General features: G+C 42.0%; 1 protein-coding gene across 1 annotated transcript in view; it reads right to left on the bottom strand.

Annotated features, from left to right (window-relative positions):
- AFF1 (ALF transcription elongation factor 1) overlaps window positions 1-17,678 on the bottom strand; it is a 175,996-nt gene that overhangs the window by 44,854 nt on the left and 113,464 nt on the right. Inside the window, exons 6-8 of the mRNA XM_068974980.1 lie at window positions 9,153-9,197; window positions 3,865-3,951; window positions 2,904-2,940 (exon numbers count right to left, since the gene is read on the bottom strand). Of these exons, the coding sequence (XP_068831081.1) occupies window positions 2,904-2,940; window positions 3,865-3,951; window positions 9,153-9,197 (169 nt within the window). The remainder of the gene's footprint in view (window positions 1-2,903; window positions 2,941-3,864; window positions 3,952-9,152; window positions 9,198-17,678) is intronic.

Genomic DNA, 17,678 nt, shown 5'->3' with positions numbered 1-17,678 from the left:
CTGACGGAGGGACAGCAACCGGGAACGCGCATCTACAACCTAGGCAGTGAGAGAGCCGCACACAAACCCATCGTCTAAACGATACGTCCCAGGAATCTAGAGATGCATCACGCCACTGGTCATGACGAAAGAAGGCAAATCAGAAAAGAAACAAAATTAAGTGTGTTGCAAAGGATGGGTGAGATTTTTGACAGAAATGACTGCGGGCAAGCGGGAGATGAGGGCGAAGAAGGCCCTCAGGCAGAAGAGACGATGTGAAGGAAGGCAGGAAACGTGGGAGCAATTGAAATGGTGCAGATGAGAAAGGCGAAGGTTGGGGTGCAGAGTGTGTGGAGGGCAACGTGAAGGGCTCTGGGGAGGTCAGAGGGCTCCGAGTGCCATAATGGGATGTTAATACTGTGAGACGCCACCAGGCACGATACAACAATTTCTCAGAAAGAGGAACCTGCTGGTGTTACCCGACATAACCCAGAAAGGAACAGGAAATGTTAAGTGTAGAGGCTGAAGAGCAGCTGGGAGACCGTGTCTGTGTCTGGACCTGACGCAGAAGCTGAACGGCAACATGGGTGCCTTTCAGACAGCGGGGAGTAGAGTAACCGCAAATGACCCAGAAGACCCTTAAATAACTGCAGTTCAGGGCTTCATCCTCATGGGGGCAGCAGCTCTTACCCAGTATTTTTCGTTCGTTTCCCCTTCTGGCTAGCAAATTAGGGCTGGGATTTCAAATTAAAGGAGCTAAAGTCCATGCACAGGGGCTTCACACAGACATCCTGACCAGGTCCTAAGCTCCACGAGGCTCTGGTAATCCTCAAGCAGCTGTGCTTTTTTGCACATGTGGACATAAATCCTGGGACATACAGGGATGTATATATGGGATATACTTCATTTTCTGTGTGCATGCATCCTAAGTCGCTTCAGTCATCTCTGAATCTTTGCAACCCCATGGACTGTAGCCCGCCAGGCTCCTCTGTTCATGGGATTCTCCAGGGAAGAATACTGGAGTGGGTTGCTATGCCTACCTCCAGGGGATCTTCACGACCCAGGGATCGAACTCGCATCTCTTTTGTCTCTTGCATTGGCAAGCGGGTTCTTTACCACTTCATTCTCTACAGACTCCAAAAGTCTAATTTTTCATGAAATTTGAATTTGCTTGTTGGGCATACTTTGAGAAACAGATGTCACACTTCACTTCTCTGAAAGCTATTATCTGCACATACTCCACTCCATCTTCAACCAGCACACAACCAGACCCCTCTTGGGTCCGACTAGCACCCCTCTCTCACTCCCGCCCACATTCTCACAGGGGTAAATCAGCTTTTCCAGAACCAATAGACAGAACGGCAGCAGCATAAAAGACCCCAAGGTAATAAGCATCTGCTGAGCCCAGACCTATGGATGACCTGCCAGCATCTGAAAACTTCATCAGGGCAACTAGGACTCAGCCTACACTGTTCCACAGGCCTGGAGGGCCTCCACCCCCGGCAAAGTTCAACTGTATTGTGCTAGAAGGAGAAATCACACAGTTTGAAGGATCACAGGGTCTTTTTAAACCAGGAGGTAGCAATCATGCAAACTGTGAGTGACTCAGTGGAAGGCATATAATATGTGTGACTGGCAGCCCTAGAAGGTGGGGGGAATTGAGGGGTGGAGGAGCAAGAAGGAGAAGGGTGCATAGCAGTCCTGTCCACAGCTGACATGTGCCACTTCACTTGTTATCTATCTTTGGATAGGCTGCCAAGAGGTTGAGAAACAAAGACTTCCCAATCTCCCCAATACCATGCAAGATGGTCAGGTCCATATCTCTGCATTTGGGAGAAATTTAGTTAGGAGTTACTCACAAGGTCTTACTCAGTATCTGTAGAGCGGGGAGAAGCACACTTTTTCTGTAAAGGTCCGATGGAACTATTTTAAACTTTGCTTGCTATATAGTGTGAGACATGATGATAAATGAATGAGCATGGGTGTGTCCGAATAAAACCTTCTTTACGAAAACTAGCTGGACAACAGATTTGACTCTTAGGCTATAGGCTTCCCCTATTCTAGAGAAAGACTAATTCCATTTTTTATTTTTCCTCATCTCTTTTGTTCTCCTCAAATCCTTGCAATTGAAATAACTGGATAATCAAGGGAAAAATATAAGTGAGGGAAAAGAATGAGATGGAGAGATCTGAAGAAGAGTTACCTTCATGGAATATCTATGAGCAACCTTCTCCCACACATATAAACACACCACGCACCTTACTTTGGTCTCCCTAAGCCCTGTGAAGACCAATACATCGTAACTTGGGCACTCACCATATGTTGATGAACTAAATGACCAGAAGTACATCAGTCATTTTTGCAAGGCTTGAAATGCCTTGGATATAGTTGGGAAACAAAGAATTTAGTGAACCAAAGGGTTACAGATGAAGAGAGAGGCTAGATCCAGTGAAGATTCTGTTTCCTCCTGAATTCTCCAGTATTTACAATCCATTTAAAAGAACCAAAAACGAATTATACGGCCAATATAAACAGAAGGTCTAAAGAAGCTGTGTGTTCTCTTCCTTGTAGAAATTTCTTTTGTTTAAAATAAATACAAGAAACACAGAAAATACTCCAATTTGTTTTTTTATATAATTCCTGGGTAATTGTATATGCTTTTAGAGTCACTCTCGAGATATTTATCGTATGTCAGGTAATGCCAAATTATATTTGTTAGGTACTTTAGTAAGACACTTTCATTAACTCTTTGCATTAATCTGAAATTCCACCTAGAGAACAGCTTTATGTTTGCCCTTCCTAGCTTTAACCTCATCTCTGCTGAAGTTAACCTCATCATTTTCCAGGAATATTTTCTATATTAAAACAGTAAAAAAACATGCTTTATTCTGCAGTGCAATAATCAGTTCCACATATTTACTTACTTTGGTTTGGGACTGCAGAACTGATATGCTGAGAATCCTAGAAAGAAAAATGAAAATCTCTAGTTAATAAAATATTAAGGTTTGTAAATCCAAGGTTGTGCCACTGCTAAATCTGATAAATACTGATAAATCTAATTTTTACATAAAATGGGTTTTATTTCTTCTGCTGTTCCCTACAGTTCATTTTTCCTTCCAAACTGTAATGTTTTACCTTAAAATCAATAACGAATTACATTTTTTTAAGAAAAAAATTATCATTAGAAAATATGTTTAGTATATAACATGGCAAATTCTGGTTTGGGTAGATTAAAATCTCAATGACATTATGGAAAGGAATAGTGATAATATGTTAACAATATGCATGTATACCAGGCTGGATTGAACACAGATCTGAGGTGAGATTTCTATATTCTGAAGGTTATCCAAAAGTACAAAAACCAAAACCAAAAAAAAGGGCAATGTTTTAAAAATATTGTTCACAAATACTTCAACAGAATCTTCTAAGTCGGCAATTTACCTTGCTATTAAAACCACCACAAATGTAGCTGATCACATGAAACTTTTAAACAATACAGGAGGTATGACAAGTGTCAATGTGTGTCTACATGTGCCTAAATTCTGAATTAGGAAGCAGAAATGCCGCCTCACTTTCCCCCCTGTACCTGTTGTTCCCCACTAAGGAAAAGATTTTAAAAAAAAACAAAGAGTTTATTATAAAGTCTTGATTACTTTCATACTCTACAAAATCCTACACACATGTAAGACATTCTTATTGACATAATTGAAGAGTGAAGAAGCATTTGAAAGCATTAGGAAGCACTTTAGGAGCTAAATTAATTGCAGTGTTAACCTATTCTCTAAAGAGTTCAACAAACAGTACTTGATTAATCCAGCACACAGCAATACTTCAGACCTTGTCACTGGTGTGGATGCAGTGCCTACTAGACTTGTAAGGAATTACCTTTGTGGGAAAAGGAAATTTGGAGGGCTCAGCTGTACTAGGCGTGTGTATTGCTGTCAAAGGAGGAGGCCATGAGTGGGTCATTTCCTGGAAAGAGATTTGGAACGGGAAGAAAAAGTAAATTATAAATAGAACATTTATTGCTACTTAAGTCAACTTTTTAACGGAATGCACAGTGGAGTGATGGTATATGGAAAGTAAAATCTTAAAAGTTATTTCAGTGACTTAAAAAAAAAACTCCTACTTGGTGGGCTCTGTTCAAAAGCTGAAGCTCTCCAACAAACAAAACTGAAAAGAGATCAGTTTGAAGAAGAAAAACAAGAGCATAGAACATGAATGGTCTGAACATTCTGAACAGCATGAAGCATAAAAAACGGTAGTAGGTGTTACCAGCTTATGTAACTATGAACACTCAGTCCTGTCTCAATGCTTTCTTTCTCCCTCAGCGTCTTTATTGCATTTCCTGGAATTATTTAAGTTCAAAGGAAGAAGAACTTTCCTGTTTGACTTAAGCAAACAAGTAATTCAGGTCACTTGTTCCACTTGGGAGAGTTTTAATGGATTTGACCCTTCCCTGGTACACATTATTAGGACATAAGAACTTTTGCAGAGAAGGCCTTAAAAAGCCACTGGCCCTTTCCATTAACAGAAGTTTCATTTCTATTCACTTTTTACATGGAAGCAAGATTTCTTTTACAAATTAATATGTTTCTGTTGACATGAGTCCTGTTTTTCTAAGCTCATTCCCTTATTAAAACACCAGTGGGTCTGTGACAACCTAGAGGCATGGGATGGGGTGGGTGGGAGGCAGGTTAAGGAGGGAGGGGACACATGTACGCCGGTGGCTGATTCACGCTGTTGCACGAGAGAAACCAGCACAACACTGTAAAGCAATTATCCTCCAATTAAAAATAATTTTTTAAAAGTGAGAAACAAAGTGTCAGATGAAAGGTGTCTAATTGCAAATATGCACACACAGCACACATGGATGCACACACTTTGCCCAAGAGTTCAAATGGCCACGGAGATTATCACCAGACCCTTCCCGCTGAGAAAAACGAGGTCTACAATGGCAGGGGCAGGTCCCCCAGGAAGCTGAGAGCTGCGAGTGCAGAGAACAGCCCCTCTGTGTTCGAGTCTGAGTCTAAGAGAAAGAATCCCACCCCTGCACGGGTCAGACTGCTGGGGAAACCGGCTGAAGGCCCGGCAGGCAGCCCTCCACTAGTAGGCTGGGGCCCCCAGATGACACTGTGTTGCCTCACTGTACAAGGCACTGTGCTTTTACCCCAGTGCTGACCAACCCCTCCATCTCCCCCAGAAATGCCATCCGATCCTTGTGACACTTGGAGATGGAGCTGGAGGCAAATACACCCCCACTGCCCACCTCCACTCATATCCTCCCCACCAGTTCCTGCAGCCGCCCTCAGGCTGCAGAGGCCCAGAACAGACGTAAAGGAGCTGGCAGAGTGACAAGCAAAGTAACCGGTGCTGGCTTGAGTAATTTTTGTTAGAGGTGATATCATGCCCTTACTCACTTGACTAACCATTGTTCAGTACAAAAGGGGCAATCTATACGAAAATAGAACGGAAAGTGTAACAGCTTCTGCAGTCAGAGTCCCAGAATGGATCTTAACTCTTGACTCTGCTGCTCAGGTTAGCCTGAGGGGTTTGCATGCTCCAAGCCTCATTCGCAGGAAGAGGCAGGCGAACATCATTTCTTTTCTTTTCCCAAAGTATAAAGTGCTGGACGGACGGACTTTCCTGGTGGTTCAGACTCCATGCTCTCATGAAACTCTGCTCAACGTCATGTGGCAGTCTGGATGAATGGGGAGTTTAAGGGAGAATGGATCCATGTATATGTATGGTTGTGTCCCTTTGCTGTCCAACTAAAACTATCACAACATTGATAACTGGCTATACCCCAACCCTAAATAAAAAAGTTAAAACAAAAAAAGTACCATAAAAAGAAAAAGAAGACTCTGCTTTCACAGTAGGGGGCACAGGTTTGATCCCTGGTTGGGAAACTAAGATCCCATGAGCTATGTGGCCAGAGACAAACAAGAAAACCATAAACCAAAGAAACAAAAATAAAGTGCTGGGATACATGATCAGAGGAAGCGATTAAAAGCACTACATCTTTTAATTAAAAGCCTAGATTTTAAAGAATTTCAATACTGCATCAAAGAGTTTCCTGCTGTTTTATTTATCCGACTATACTCTAAAGTGTGGGACCATAACAATGGTTACAACGTAAGAACATGTAATAACTGAGGCCTCTGAAAGTATCACCCTTCGGTCTTCCAAGAATTTCTTTAGAATGCCAACAGTGTCTGTGACTTTTAGTCACCAGTGATTCCCAAGAAACATCCATTGTCTTCTCAGTGCCTAAGGCTGCTCCCAACTATTAAATTAGGCAGTTGGAAAAGCGCATAAACTCTTTCAGGCCCTAAATGGTTTGCTGGGAGTGTGAAAAGAATTTATATAGTTCCCTAAACGCTGAGCTTACGAGAAGTTAGGCCTTGGGAGGATGGGGGCCATAAGGAGAGGAGGCTGCCCAGAATCACCGGGCCCCGAATTACCCCCTACTTCAGCAATTGCTTATCACATGAATGGGGGTAAATCACTGAGCACCTGCTTCACTCCTGACCTTCCAGGTGCCCTTGCTGCTATCTCCCCCAACCCTCCACCCTGTTCATTTTGCTCCAGACTCACCGCTCCTCTAATTTGCCAACCTGCTCCCACCTCAAGACTTCTGCCCTCTTTCCTCTGCTTTCTCATCCATTCGCTTGCCGGCTATAAAACTCACAGCACTTACCAACAGCTGACACTTACATATTTATCTTCCCCCACCATGATCTTCAAGAGAGGAAAGGACTCCTATTCCTATAGCATTTATTCCAGTGCTGAGAAAAGAATGTGTGTCTTCATGGATACTTGCTGAATAAATGAATGAGTGAACAAATCATGGTGCTACCACTCACTGGACCAGTGTCCCTGGAAGGCTGCACTGAGGTAATGTGAAAAAACATTGCAGAAACTTCCCCAAAGGGCTCTCCAGGCTGTGGCACTGGGAAGTGGAAAACCTGAGCCGTTTCACATGCCCACTGAGTGCACCATCCCCGTCTGGACCCTTGTTGATAACCAATCCCTGGTTTCTGATAGAGTCTGTCTGCTATTTTCTCACCCTGCCAGTCTGCTTGAGTCATAGGCCACCACTGCCCCTTCAGTAAAAGACTTCCACTCTTAGTATTTCCACCAGAGAGCCCAACAATATTGGGGACTAGTTTCTATCACCCGTCAGGAAGATCTTTGTTAGGATTCCTGGCAGTCTTCGTAAATTACTGGTAGGAGATAAGAACAGGAACCACAAGGCAGGGGGAAGTTATCTGGATGGACAACAAAGAGGGAGGGCTGCATTTGGCCCTGGAGTCATCTACTATCTGCCAGCCTGGGGCCTCCACTTTTCTCATGAGGAAACTGAAGTCCAGGAGGAGTTCAGGAGTGACTTAACGGAGGCCACAACATAGGAGAAGAGACCGGCCCAGCCATGCCCCTCTTCAACCAGCAGATCCTGTGATTTGCTTTCTCTATTATGATCTCCAAATGAACACACTCAGCCATGGCTTGCATTAACCATCTACTTTCAAGGATTTCCAGGTAAGCAGGAACCCATTAATGTGATGTTGGCAGAGAGGCGAAGGAGGACGGACGAGTTTATGAAATTAAAAGCGCTTGCCTGATGGTCTAATAGCATCACCTTACATAAAGGACTCGACAAGTCATATAGCGCATCAAAACACAAGAGAAGCATCTGACACATGCAGGAGACGAATCATCAGTATTGTTGCATTTACTTTGGAACAACCGTGGAACAAATCACATACAATTTCAGAGAAATTGCTAAGGTCATATTTTACAACTAAGACATTTATTACTTTTATGACTCATCTTACCAAAGGATTTCAAAAATACCAGAGGGAAAGGATAAAACAAAAGCCCAGTCAAGAGTACTTATTAGTACTTATCTGCTGATTGGCAAAAAATTCTCATTTTCAGACAGTACAAAGTATGTTTCCTTAGAGGTATTTCTTAGAAAATTCTAACTTTTAAAGTAGGGGACCAAAGATGGTAAAACAAAACTAATGGAACTGTCTCCCAAACATTTGGCTAGATACCACATTTGTCAAAAATTGTACAAGTGAAAAGGTAACCAATATACTAAATTACTGGTTTCAGCACCAACTCACTTAATACTTTACAATGAAAAATTAAGCCAAAAATAACTGGGTAAACATATATTTTGAGGAAAAAAAGTGTACTGTGGAGATAAAAATTAATAGGTACAAGTGTCACTTTTCTTCTATTTAAAAAAGAAACCAACCAAAAATCAGTAAAAGATAAAGTGAGAGTCTCACCAAAAGTTACATGGAAGAAAATTAAAAGCCCGGAGAGGAGGAATGAGAAATAAACAGAGCTCTCAGTTATTACAGCTACTGTATTTGAGCATTAAATTTAGCTCTAAATTTCCTGGAAATTAAAGCCAAAATGGGAAACATAACAGTTTATATAATTCTCTGATAAAAAGAATGCATGCTGGTTCATGAGGAGAATTTTTTTTTTTTTCCTGGAGCTGAATTCTAGAAGGAATTTGTCATTCGTGTGCAAGGAAAACTGAACAAATGGATAATGGCTTCAATGATGTATTTGTAGAGGCAGCACAAATGTTCCTGGCATGGTCCCAATCAACAAGAGCAAAAAAAATAACCCTTTCAAGGGAGGTCTAAAGATGTCCATATACTTTCTGTTTTTCTTTTTATCCCTTTAAAAAATTCATGGTTGCATTGAAGATGGGCCCGCACCCATGAGGTGTCTCCTATAAAACACCAAGAGGTGAAAATCAAGCACTCCTTAATCCGGGGTGCCTCCCAGTGCAGCAACACAGGAAGTCTCCTCTCTGGGGAGCGGGGGTAGCGGTGGGGGGGTGTTGGTGAGTGCTTCTCTTGAGTCTTTTATCAGAAAAGACTGAGAGAGAGGTCATAAAACTCTGGTCCAATGTCATGGAGTTTGCAGAGTTCATTTCAATTAAAATCTGTCAGAGATTCTGATGGTTTCCTAAGACTTCCTTTGTTATTATTCTGGTTAATTTGCTTTGGGAGGCATGATAGGGAGGAGGCAAACTGTTTAAAGGAGTTCAGAATATCAACTGTTCACTCAAGTCAAAGAAAATGAATATACGTCTGCCTACTTAAGTGTGTCTTCAAGCGAGAAATAATTATCAATCAACTCACCTTCAGAATCTCTTCAACACAATGGACTTCATTGGAGTAGGTCTGCTGTAAGGGAAAAGCAAGAAAAAGGTTAGCAAACAAAACAAAGATTAGCACACAAACAAAAAACCATTAGAGTGCTGGTATTAGTGAATGCTATTAGTACTTATAGCAACACTTCTTAAGGAGAATCACCCCCAGGACCGCCTTTTATTACTACTAATAGCTAAGTATGAGAAACTTCACATTCTAGATGAAATAAAACCAGAGAGATAAACCTCAGCTAATTGTGAAAGAAAGGGTTCTGCTGGAGACAATGACAGATGAATTGTGACCCGCAGGTCAAGAGCTTCTGATGGAACATGTATATATTAAAGAAAATGAGTACATTAGTGAATCTAGGGGAATAATAGATATAACAAGAGTGGATGCAGAAAGGGAAAACCTGTAATTTTCCTGCTTTGCAGCAACATCTGTCCAGTGAAGCAAGTTACATGAACACAAAGATGCGATCATCCTGAACGTCTTACTGAGCCCACGGTAAGGAAGTCAGACTCCAACCAAGCATAGATTTTAGGGTGAGAGTCTAACCTGCCAAAAATAAGTCTTAAAGTTGAATGTCTCTAGCCCTACTTGAAGTCAGTATTTTCAACTGTACACACACACACACACACACACACACACACACACACACACAATATTGCCCCAGAGATAGACCCTAAGAAGAGAGATTACCTAGCTTCTTAGAGGAAAGACCCTCTTGCTTATTCCCAGGTAAACAAATGACAGCTGCTGTTGCTAGTATCATGAACGCAGTGTTTAGGAAATGTCACTTTCCAGTCTTTATAAAGTGCAAGACAATGGAAAAGTAAAATCTTTTAAAAAGAAAAAAAAATACTTTTTCCTTAACTAGAGATATGGAACAAATTCCCTGACTTCATGGTTTTCAAACGGAATAGCAACTTTCTGTGTCAACCGATGAGCCAAGTGCCCTGGGCAAATCCTCCTATACAACCCCCTGCACCCCCACCCAACAATACACACACTTTTTACTGCCCCTGTGGTGCAGAAAGTGCTGCTCTTCCCAGCCAGTTGGTCCAAGGTTTGCCTCACAGCCAGAGTGTAGATGGAAAATGGTTCTTTTCAGGGCTCTCGTTTCTCATTCAAGTGTAATTTAATACGGCACTGGTTGATAATGCCTGATCTGGGGTTTACTAATCCACCATCTTCCTCATTCCTGTCTCCTTAAGGAAAAGGAAAAGTGCATACAGCATTCACACTGCCCTGGAATTGAATCTAGTGGACATGTCGAATTTCAAACGCAATTTGACCTGCCTGGGTCTGGTTTTAAAACATGTAAATTTCACAGAGACAGTTTTATTGAAACGTTTACAATTTGCTATTTTTGAGGTAGGGGTCTGAAAGTTAAGAGAGATAGTCAGAGAGTCAAGCCTATCGCCTTTCTCTGCTGGCCCAATTGGACCTGCCCTTAGGCACTGTGCATGTTAACAAGAGGACTTGCTTGTCGAGTTTTCATTTTTCAAGACTATTAAGGAATGTCTAAAAACTGGACCAAATATTACAGCACAAACGTCAGAAACAAATGAATGCTGTTGTGACCTGAGGGTAACATGCAATTATATCCTATGGTTTTAATTTTTCACATGTGTCATTAGGAACAATAACAATTAGGAATTGAAGTGAAATCAACAGAACAAAGCAGAGGACTACTGACTGGTTAAATAGTCCTTTCTGTCGCTGGAATGAGAATTCAATTAAAATATCTGGCAGGACTTTGCTGGCAGTCCAGTGGTTAAGAATCTGCCTGAAAATGCAGGGGACATAGGCTCGTTCCCTGCTCTGGGAATATCCCACATGCTGTGGGGCAACTGAGTCCATGTACCACACCTACTGAGCCCACTTGCCCTAGAGCCCACGCTCTGCAACAAGAGAATCCTGGGCATTACAACTAGAGAGGCGCCCCTGCTCATGGGGGCCAGAGAAACTGGAGAAAATCCACTCGCAGCAACAGAGACCGAGCACATCCCAAAATAAGAAAGGAAAATAAATAAAATATCTGGCAATCGGGGGGAGGCAGCTGGTGGAAGGATGGGGTGGGAGGTTGGAGTTAGCAGGTGCGAATTATTATATACAGAATGGATAAGCAACAAGGTCCTACTATATAGCAGAGAGAACTATAGTCAATATCCTATGATGAACCATAAGGGGAAAGAATTTTAAAAAGAAAACATGTGCGTGTGTATATATATATAACTGAGTCACTTTGCTGTACAGCAGAAATTAACACAACACTGTAAATCAACTATATTTCAATTTTTAAAATATTAATTAAAAAATCCGGCAATCAATGAAATAGTGAAGCACAGTTGGAATGAGGGCAGAAAACCATTGCCCACTGCTTCGAACAGAATGGGGTCAGGAAGCGACCATGTCTCAAGACTAAAAGACTTTCTGATCTTTGTAATATTACTCAAGCCATCAACCCTTAGCCAAGATGTTTGATGTCACTAAAAGATTTATTTTCCCTAAAAATTGTATTACATGAGATGAGCCAGAATTGAAGAAATTTTTTCTGTAGATTATTGTTTATTGGTATCAGAGTAAGATAAATAGTGCTAAACAGTCACCATTTAACCTGCTTAAAATTCTAACTAAAGCCTAAGATTCAAGCATGAATTGGTTGGTTAATTCTCATATCAGGTCCATTATGAAAGTGGGGTTATATTAAAAGGGTGCCAGAATTCTATTCCAAACACATGAGGATATATCATATTTAAATACCTCCAAGCAGCACTGTTTATAATGGCATATAACTGGAAATGATCAAATGCCCAAGAACAGGAGTCTAACTAAAGATTTTCACAGGGCTCCCATATAGCAGTATGTTATAAAATAAAATGGACATCAACATATATAAAATGATGTAAATGCATGTGCTGGCATGGAAAGATGCTCAAGATATTTTCAACTTTTTCTTTAGAAAGAATTTCACACTCATAGAGAAAATAACAAAGACAGTAGAGGAAATTCCCACAAACCCTTCACGTGGATTCTCCAAATGCTGGCATTCTACCGCACTCGCTTTATATTTTTCTCTCCCACCTTCCCCACATCTACACTGAGCCATTCAAGAGTGTGAGAGAGTTGAGAGTTAATGCCCTTTTATCTCTACATACTGTTGTGTATACCAAGGCGCGCTTTAAAGCTTTATTTAAAGAGGGTTGGTTACAAGATTGTCTGTATAGTGTGAGCCCATTTTTTTAATATGCTCCATCTACCTGAGATGGTATCATCACTCTTCCCTGACCCAAATTAAAGTCTCTTAAACTAGAGTACAGTAGGTATTTCAGCTGTGCTTGCAAAGAAAGATCCATACGGACAGGCTGCCTTGTTGTTAAAAAGTACAATTTGGCACCTCCAAGTCTGCCACTGGAAGGAGAATTTCCAAAAAGGGAGGGGTGCTTCAACAAAGCGTTACAGCTTAATCCCCTTCCTTGAAATCCACTTTGCCCACAGCGTATCCAGCTGAGTCCTGCCACCCCTGCTCAGAGAAGCCAGGCTCTCCCTTTAACACTGGGGCCAAAGAGTAAACAAGCAACCTCTCTGAAGCAAGGCCAAGTTCAGGCTGGACATCTTTAGGTAAGATTTCCTCAAAGAACAAGAGGTGATTAAAAAGCAGCAACAACAAAAATGGATGCTAACTGCATGAATGCAGAGGCTCTAGTCTAGGGGTTCTTTCCTGTCTACTAGTACCTTCTGTGGCAGGAACACTGACTTTAGCATTTACACCCCAAATCACATGGCAGTCCCCACCCTCAATATCCAGGTTCCTAGAGGAGACCAGCTTAGCTACTCTGTACATCTGTGTGTGTTTGCGTGTGTTAAGTTGCTTCAGTCGGGTCTGACTCTTTGTGACTCTATGGACTGTAGTCCGCCAGGCTCCTCTGTCCACGGGATTCTCCAAACAAGAATACTGGAGTGGGTTGCCATGCCTCCTCCATGGGATCTTCCTGACTCAGGGGTAGAACCTGGGTTTTTAAGTCTCCCCACTCCAGCAGGTGGGTTATTTATCACTAGCACCACTTGGAAAGCCCTCACACATTCAGGGGTCCTGTATTTAGACAGACCTCCCCATGGAGCCCTCACTTTCCCAGGGAGTATGGCCTTAACACAGGAACCAAAATCCTACTCAACTTAAAAAACAGTAGCTACTTGCTGAATACACATTGTACTTGTTACTGCATTAAACTCATATTATTTCATAACATGTTATAGAAATATGGAAAAAAAAACAAAACAAACTTTTTGGCCAACCCAATATTATTTCCTCCATTTGATACCATCTATTACAAGATGTACCATCATTAGCTTGGCAGGGGAAAACGTTAAAACACAAAATGTACTCATCAACTGTAGATACATCCCTTATTACAGATGCTGAAAAATGAAATAAAAATCTGAGGGAATTCTGTATTCCCTCAAAAAGAGTCAGACCCGACTGAAGCAATTTAACACACACACAAACACACACAGATGTATACAGTAGCTAAAGCTGATCTCCTCTAGGAACCTAGATATTGAGGGTGGGAGACTGCCGTGTGATTGTGGGGGGTAAGTGCTAAAGTCAGTGTTCCTGCCACAGAAGGACAATTAGACAGGAAAGAACCCCCAGACTAGAGCCTCTGCATTCATGCAGTTAGCATCAATTTTTGTTGTTGTTGCTGTTTAATCACCTCTTAATTCTTACATCAATCTTGTGGTATTACCCCACTTTTTAAAATGAACACTAAATTCTAAAGAAACTAACTTACATGTCCAGGGCCACACAGGCTCAAGTGACTAAGCCCGCCTTCCTAATATTGCTACAATACTGTCCCCAAAACCTCAACTTCAGGCCAGACACAAACATATCAGTATTTAAGGAGAGGGGGATCTGATCCCAATTGTTGTATGCAAAACCAAAACCATTTTTCAAAGAGTACTGTTTCCCTTGGGCTTATGCAAAGAAGTGGGTAATCAGCGTTAACTGCCTCTTACTACTGTAGGTACTTTAGACTAGCAAAAGCAGTGATGCTGGCCTCGGTCTGATTTCTCACTCCTCCTGGAATGACATTGTGTAATCCTAAGGAAATGCACTGATACCAAAATAAAAGATGTCAGTAAATGTCCCCTAAGCATGACACAGTTTGTTTTAATAAGCTAAGAGGCGGATGGAAGAAATATACCTCACCGCTGAGACCACAGGGCTCTGGCAATATTGTGTTTTAAGTCTCTCAAGTTTCAACAGAGCAGCACTTTTTCAAACAATGCTGTTCTCAAAAAAGGCTTAGTTATCACTAACCAGAACTGCAGGGAGCACAGAGGCAGCATGCTGATGAAGGCGGCCAAGAGATCTTGGATCCTAGTTCTGGCTCCGCTGAGGATCGGGTCTTGCGATGCTGGCTAAGGTTCAACTTCTCTGGGAATATCTCCTCGTGGCCATGAAGGGATAATATTACCAATCCTAACCACTTCGCAGGGTTGGTATGAAGGTTAAATGTGAAACTTTAAAAACTCTCAGGAGGCACTGATATGTGAAATCAACACACAGGGCCAACATTATCAAGACGGTCTTCACTGGCAGGACAGCTTTTAAAGAAACCCCAATGGTTCTCTGTCAGCATATGTTTTAGAAGATTAAACAAAAGCTCACACTATTTTTCTTCAGAGACAGTGGGTTGACCAAAAAGTTCATTCGGGTTTTCCCTAAGAGCTTACGGAAAACTCGGATGAGCTCTTTGGCCAGCTCAGCCACCCTCTCAGCCTGTGGTTCAATCTACGGCATCTACCACGCTGCTCATGCACGCGTGCATGTGCTCAGTCGTGTCAGACTCTTTCCAGCCCTGTGGACTTGTACCCTGCCAGGCTCCTCTGCTCATGGGATCCTCCAGGCAAGAAGACTGGAGAATCTCCACTTCCTCCTGCAGGCGATCTTCCCAACCCAGGGATAGAACCCATGTCTCCTGTGTCTGCTGCATTGGCAGGCGGATTCTTCACCACTGGAGTTCACCTAGCTCCATCTAACTAGCTAAGCCACACTCCTCCTGCCCCTGTGGAACCCCTTTCCCTCTCCCACCTGTGTTGAGATGAGTCCTACTCAGTCTTGAGTTGCAGATTAAAAACCACCTTTTGGGAAGCACTCCTTAACTCCCTCACTCCTGAAACAGAGCGAGTGTGCCCATGGCTGTGCGTACTTTTCCTGCCAAAGCTCCTCCCATCCCACCATCTCTGCTTCTTCTAGATCACCAGTTCCAGGACTGCAGGGACCAGGTCTGCCTTCTGAATCACCAGTCACACACTGCCTGCCGCACAGAGGCCACCAATCAACATTTGCCATTGTGGTTTTCAGCCTCTGAACTCAGAATATGAAAATAGATGTCCAATTTGGAGAGCTTTAGAGACTTTCTAAATACTGTAGCTTCTCTGAATAATAAGCCAACATCTTAATGAACAAACTACACAGAGGTAAACATACCAGGGACAGAATGGAAACTGTTTTTCATTGTTTTCTCCTTCCACACATTAAGATTACTCTTAGAAACTATTTTTCATATATCAGATTGGCAAAGCAAAAAACGAAAGAACTGACAATACTCTGTCTATGAGAGAGACGTAGGGAAACAGGCAGTCAAATTCCGGGGCTGGTGGGAGGGCAACACCGCACAATCTCTGAAGACAGCAGTTTGGCAAGAGTCACCAAATTGTAATTTCCCATACTCTGACCCAGCAACTTGAGCTCGAGCACTAACTCCTAACTGCACAAAGTTATTCATTTCAGCCTAATTTGCAAATAGTAAGGTACTTAAAAAAAAAATCTAAATGCCCATCTCTAGGTAGCTGGCTAAGAAAACTGTGTTACAGGCCCCTACACAGAAATACTATGCAACCATGACAGACAATCAGGGTGCTCTTCATGCACGGAGCTGGGTAATCTCTAAGATGTATTGTTAAGGGGGAAGGGGAAGGCACACGTGCAGCATATGCCAGGATTTGAATAAATGAAAAGGTGATGTCAGAAGAGAACACAAATGTCAAGTTACTTATGACCCATTAAATACCACTGGGAATAACACAGAATAAATAATAAATAACATAATAAAGAAGCCTTTAACATCAGCTACTTCTAGAAAGGAAAACTAACTTGCGAGAGGGCTAGCGTAATGGGAAGATTTTCATCGTATACCTTTTTAGTGTCTTAAAATTAATTAATTTATTTTTATTTTTGGCCATGCAGCATATGGAATCTTAGTTCCCCAAACAGGAATCAAACTTTTGCCCCCTGCCTTGGAAGCACAGAGTCTTAACCACTGGACCACAGGGGAAGTCTGTTTTTTTTTTTTAATTTTTCAATTCTGCATTAAGATATATATCATGTATTCAGGAATAAAAATACAAAAATAAGATTGAGATTTTTTAAAAATATAGGAATAAACATTTTTTCTCAAAAGTACAGCTCAAGGTCTCTGACTCTCTCTTAGCCTTCCTCTATGTACAGAATAACTTGCATTCTCCCAAACACACATCTCTGAATCTATTCACAGCTTCCTCCCTGGTGCTCAGGGTTGCCCCATGTAACACTCCACACACAGAACTGTTCCTAGATTTACTTCCAGCCTTCCTGTGACGTGCTCCTAGGGAAACCTAGGACTTGGTGTCTCGCCCAGTATTTGCTGGCTACTACACTCTTGCTTCCCAAATGAGACTATTGCAAAGTCCTTCAAAGAGACGTATTTGCGGGGTGGGGGTGGCCTCTCTTAATCAGTCATGCTTATTACATACCGGGCAGATACACATGACGTAAACAAAGCCTTACCGGATTGTTGTGGGGACAAAATAAGACAATGCACGATAAAGCTGATGCCACACAAATAAACCTAAGCATTTATCACAAAGATGCCATGATCTGCATTTCCCAGAGATGGATCAGAAGAGGAAACCAAAAGGCCTGCCTGAGCAAGGTTCTGACATAAAATTCATTTTATTCTGTAAATACAAAGTAAATTACCTACATAGCTAGGCCAATTCCAAGAACTTGCTCATACCACTGGGGTGTGCCTACTCGGGCTGGAAAAAGCACAAGGCTGAGCAGTATTATTTCTTCAGAAGTGTCATGCCCTTCGGGGATCTATCTAAACGTCGATTTCCACACCCAGTATTCTAGCTAAGAATTTTTTTAAGTCCCTGGACAGATTTATGGAAACACTTACAGTACAAAGATGGAGAAGGAAATGGCAACCCACTCTAGTATTCTTGCCTGGGAAATCCCATGGGCAGAGGAGCCTGCAGTCCATGGTGTCATTAAGAGCTGACATGACGGAGCATCAGCAATAGCACCAAGAGGAAAAAAAGGAAAACTGTGGACTGTTAATATGGAAGGAAGGATAAAGGATTAGAAAACAGAAAACAAGACACCCTTCACAGTTTTCCTAAAGATGAATAGTTCAGTTCAGTTCAGTTCAGTCACTCAGTCGTGTCCAACTCTTTGTG

Source organism: Capricornis sumatraensis, chromosome 7, assembly GCF_032405125.1.
Source record: "Capricornis sumatraensis isolate serow.1 chromosome 7, serow.2, whole genome shotgun sequence".
Classification (NCBI taxonomy): domain Eukaryota; kingdom Metazoa; phylum Chordata; class Mammalia; order Artiodactyla; family Bovidae; genus Capricornis; species Capricornis sumatraensis.
This window is presented reverse-complemented; position numbering and strand designations above follow the sequence as displayed.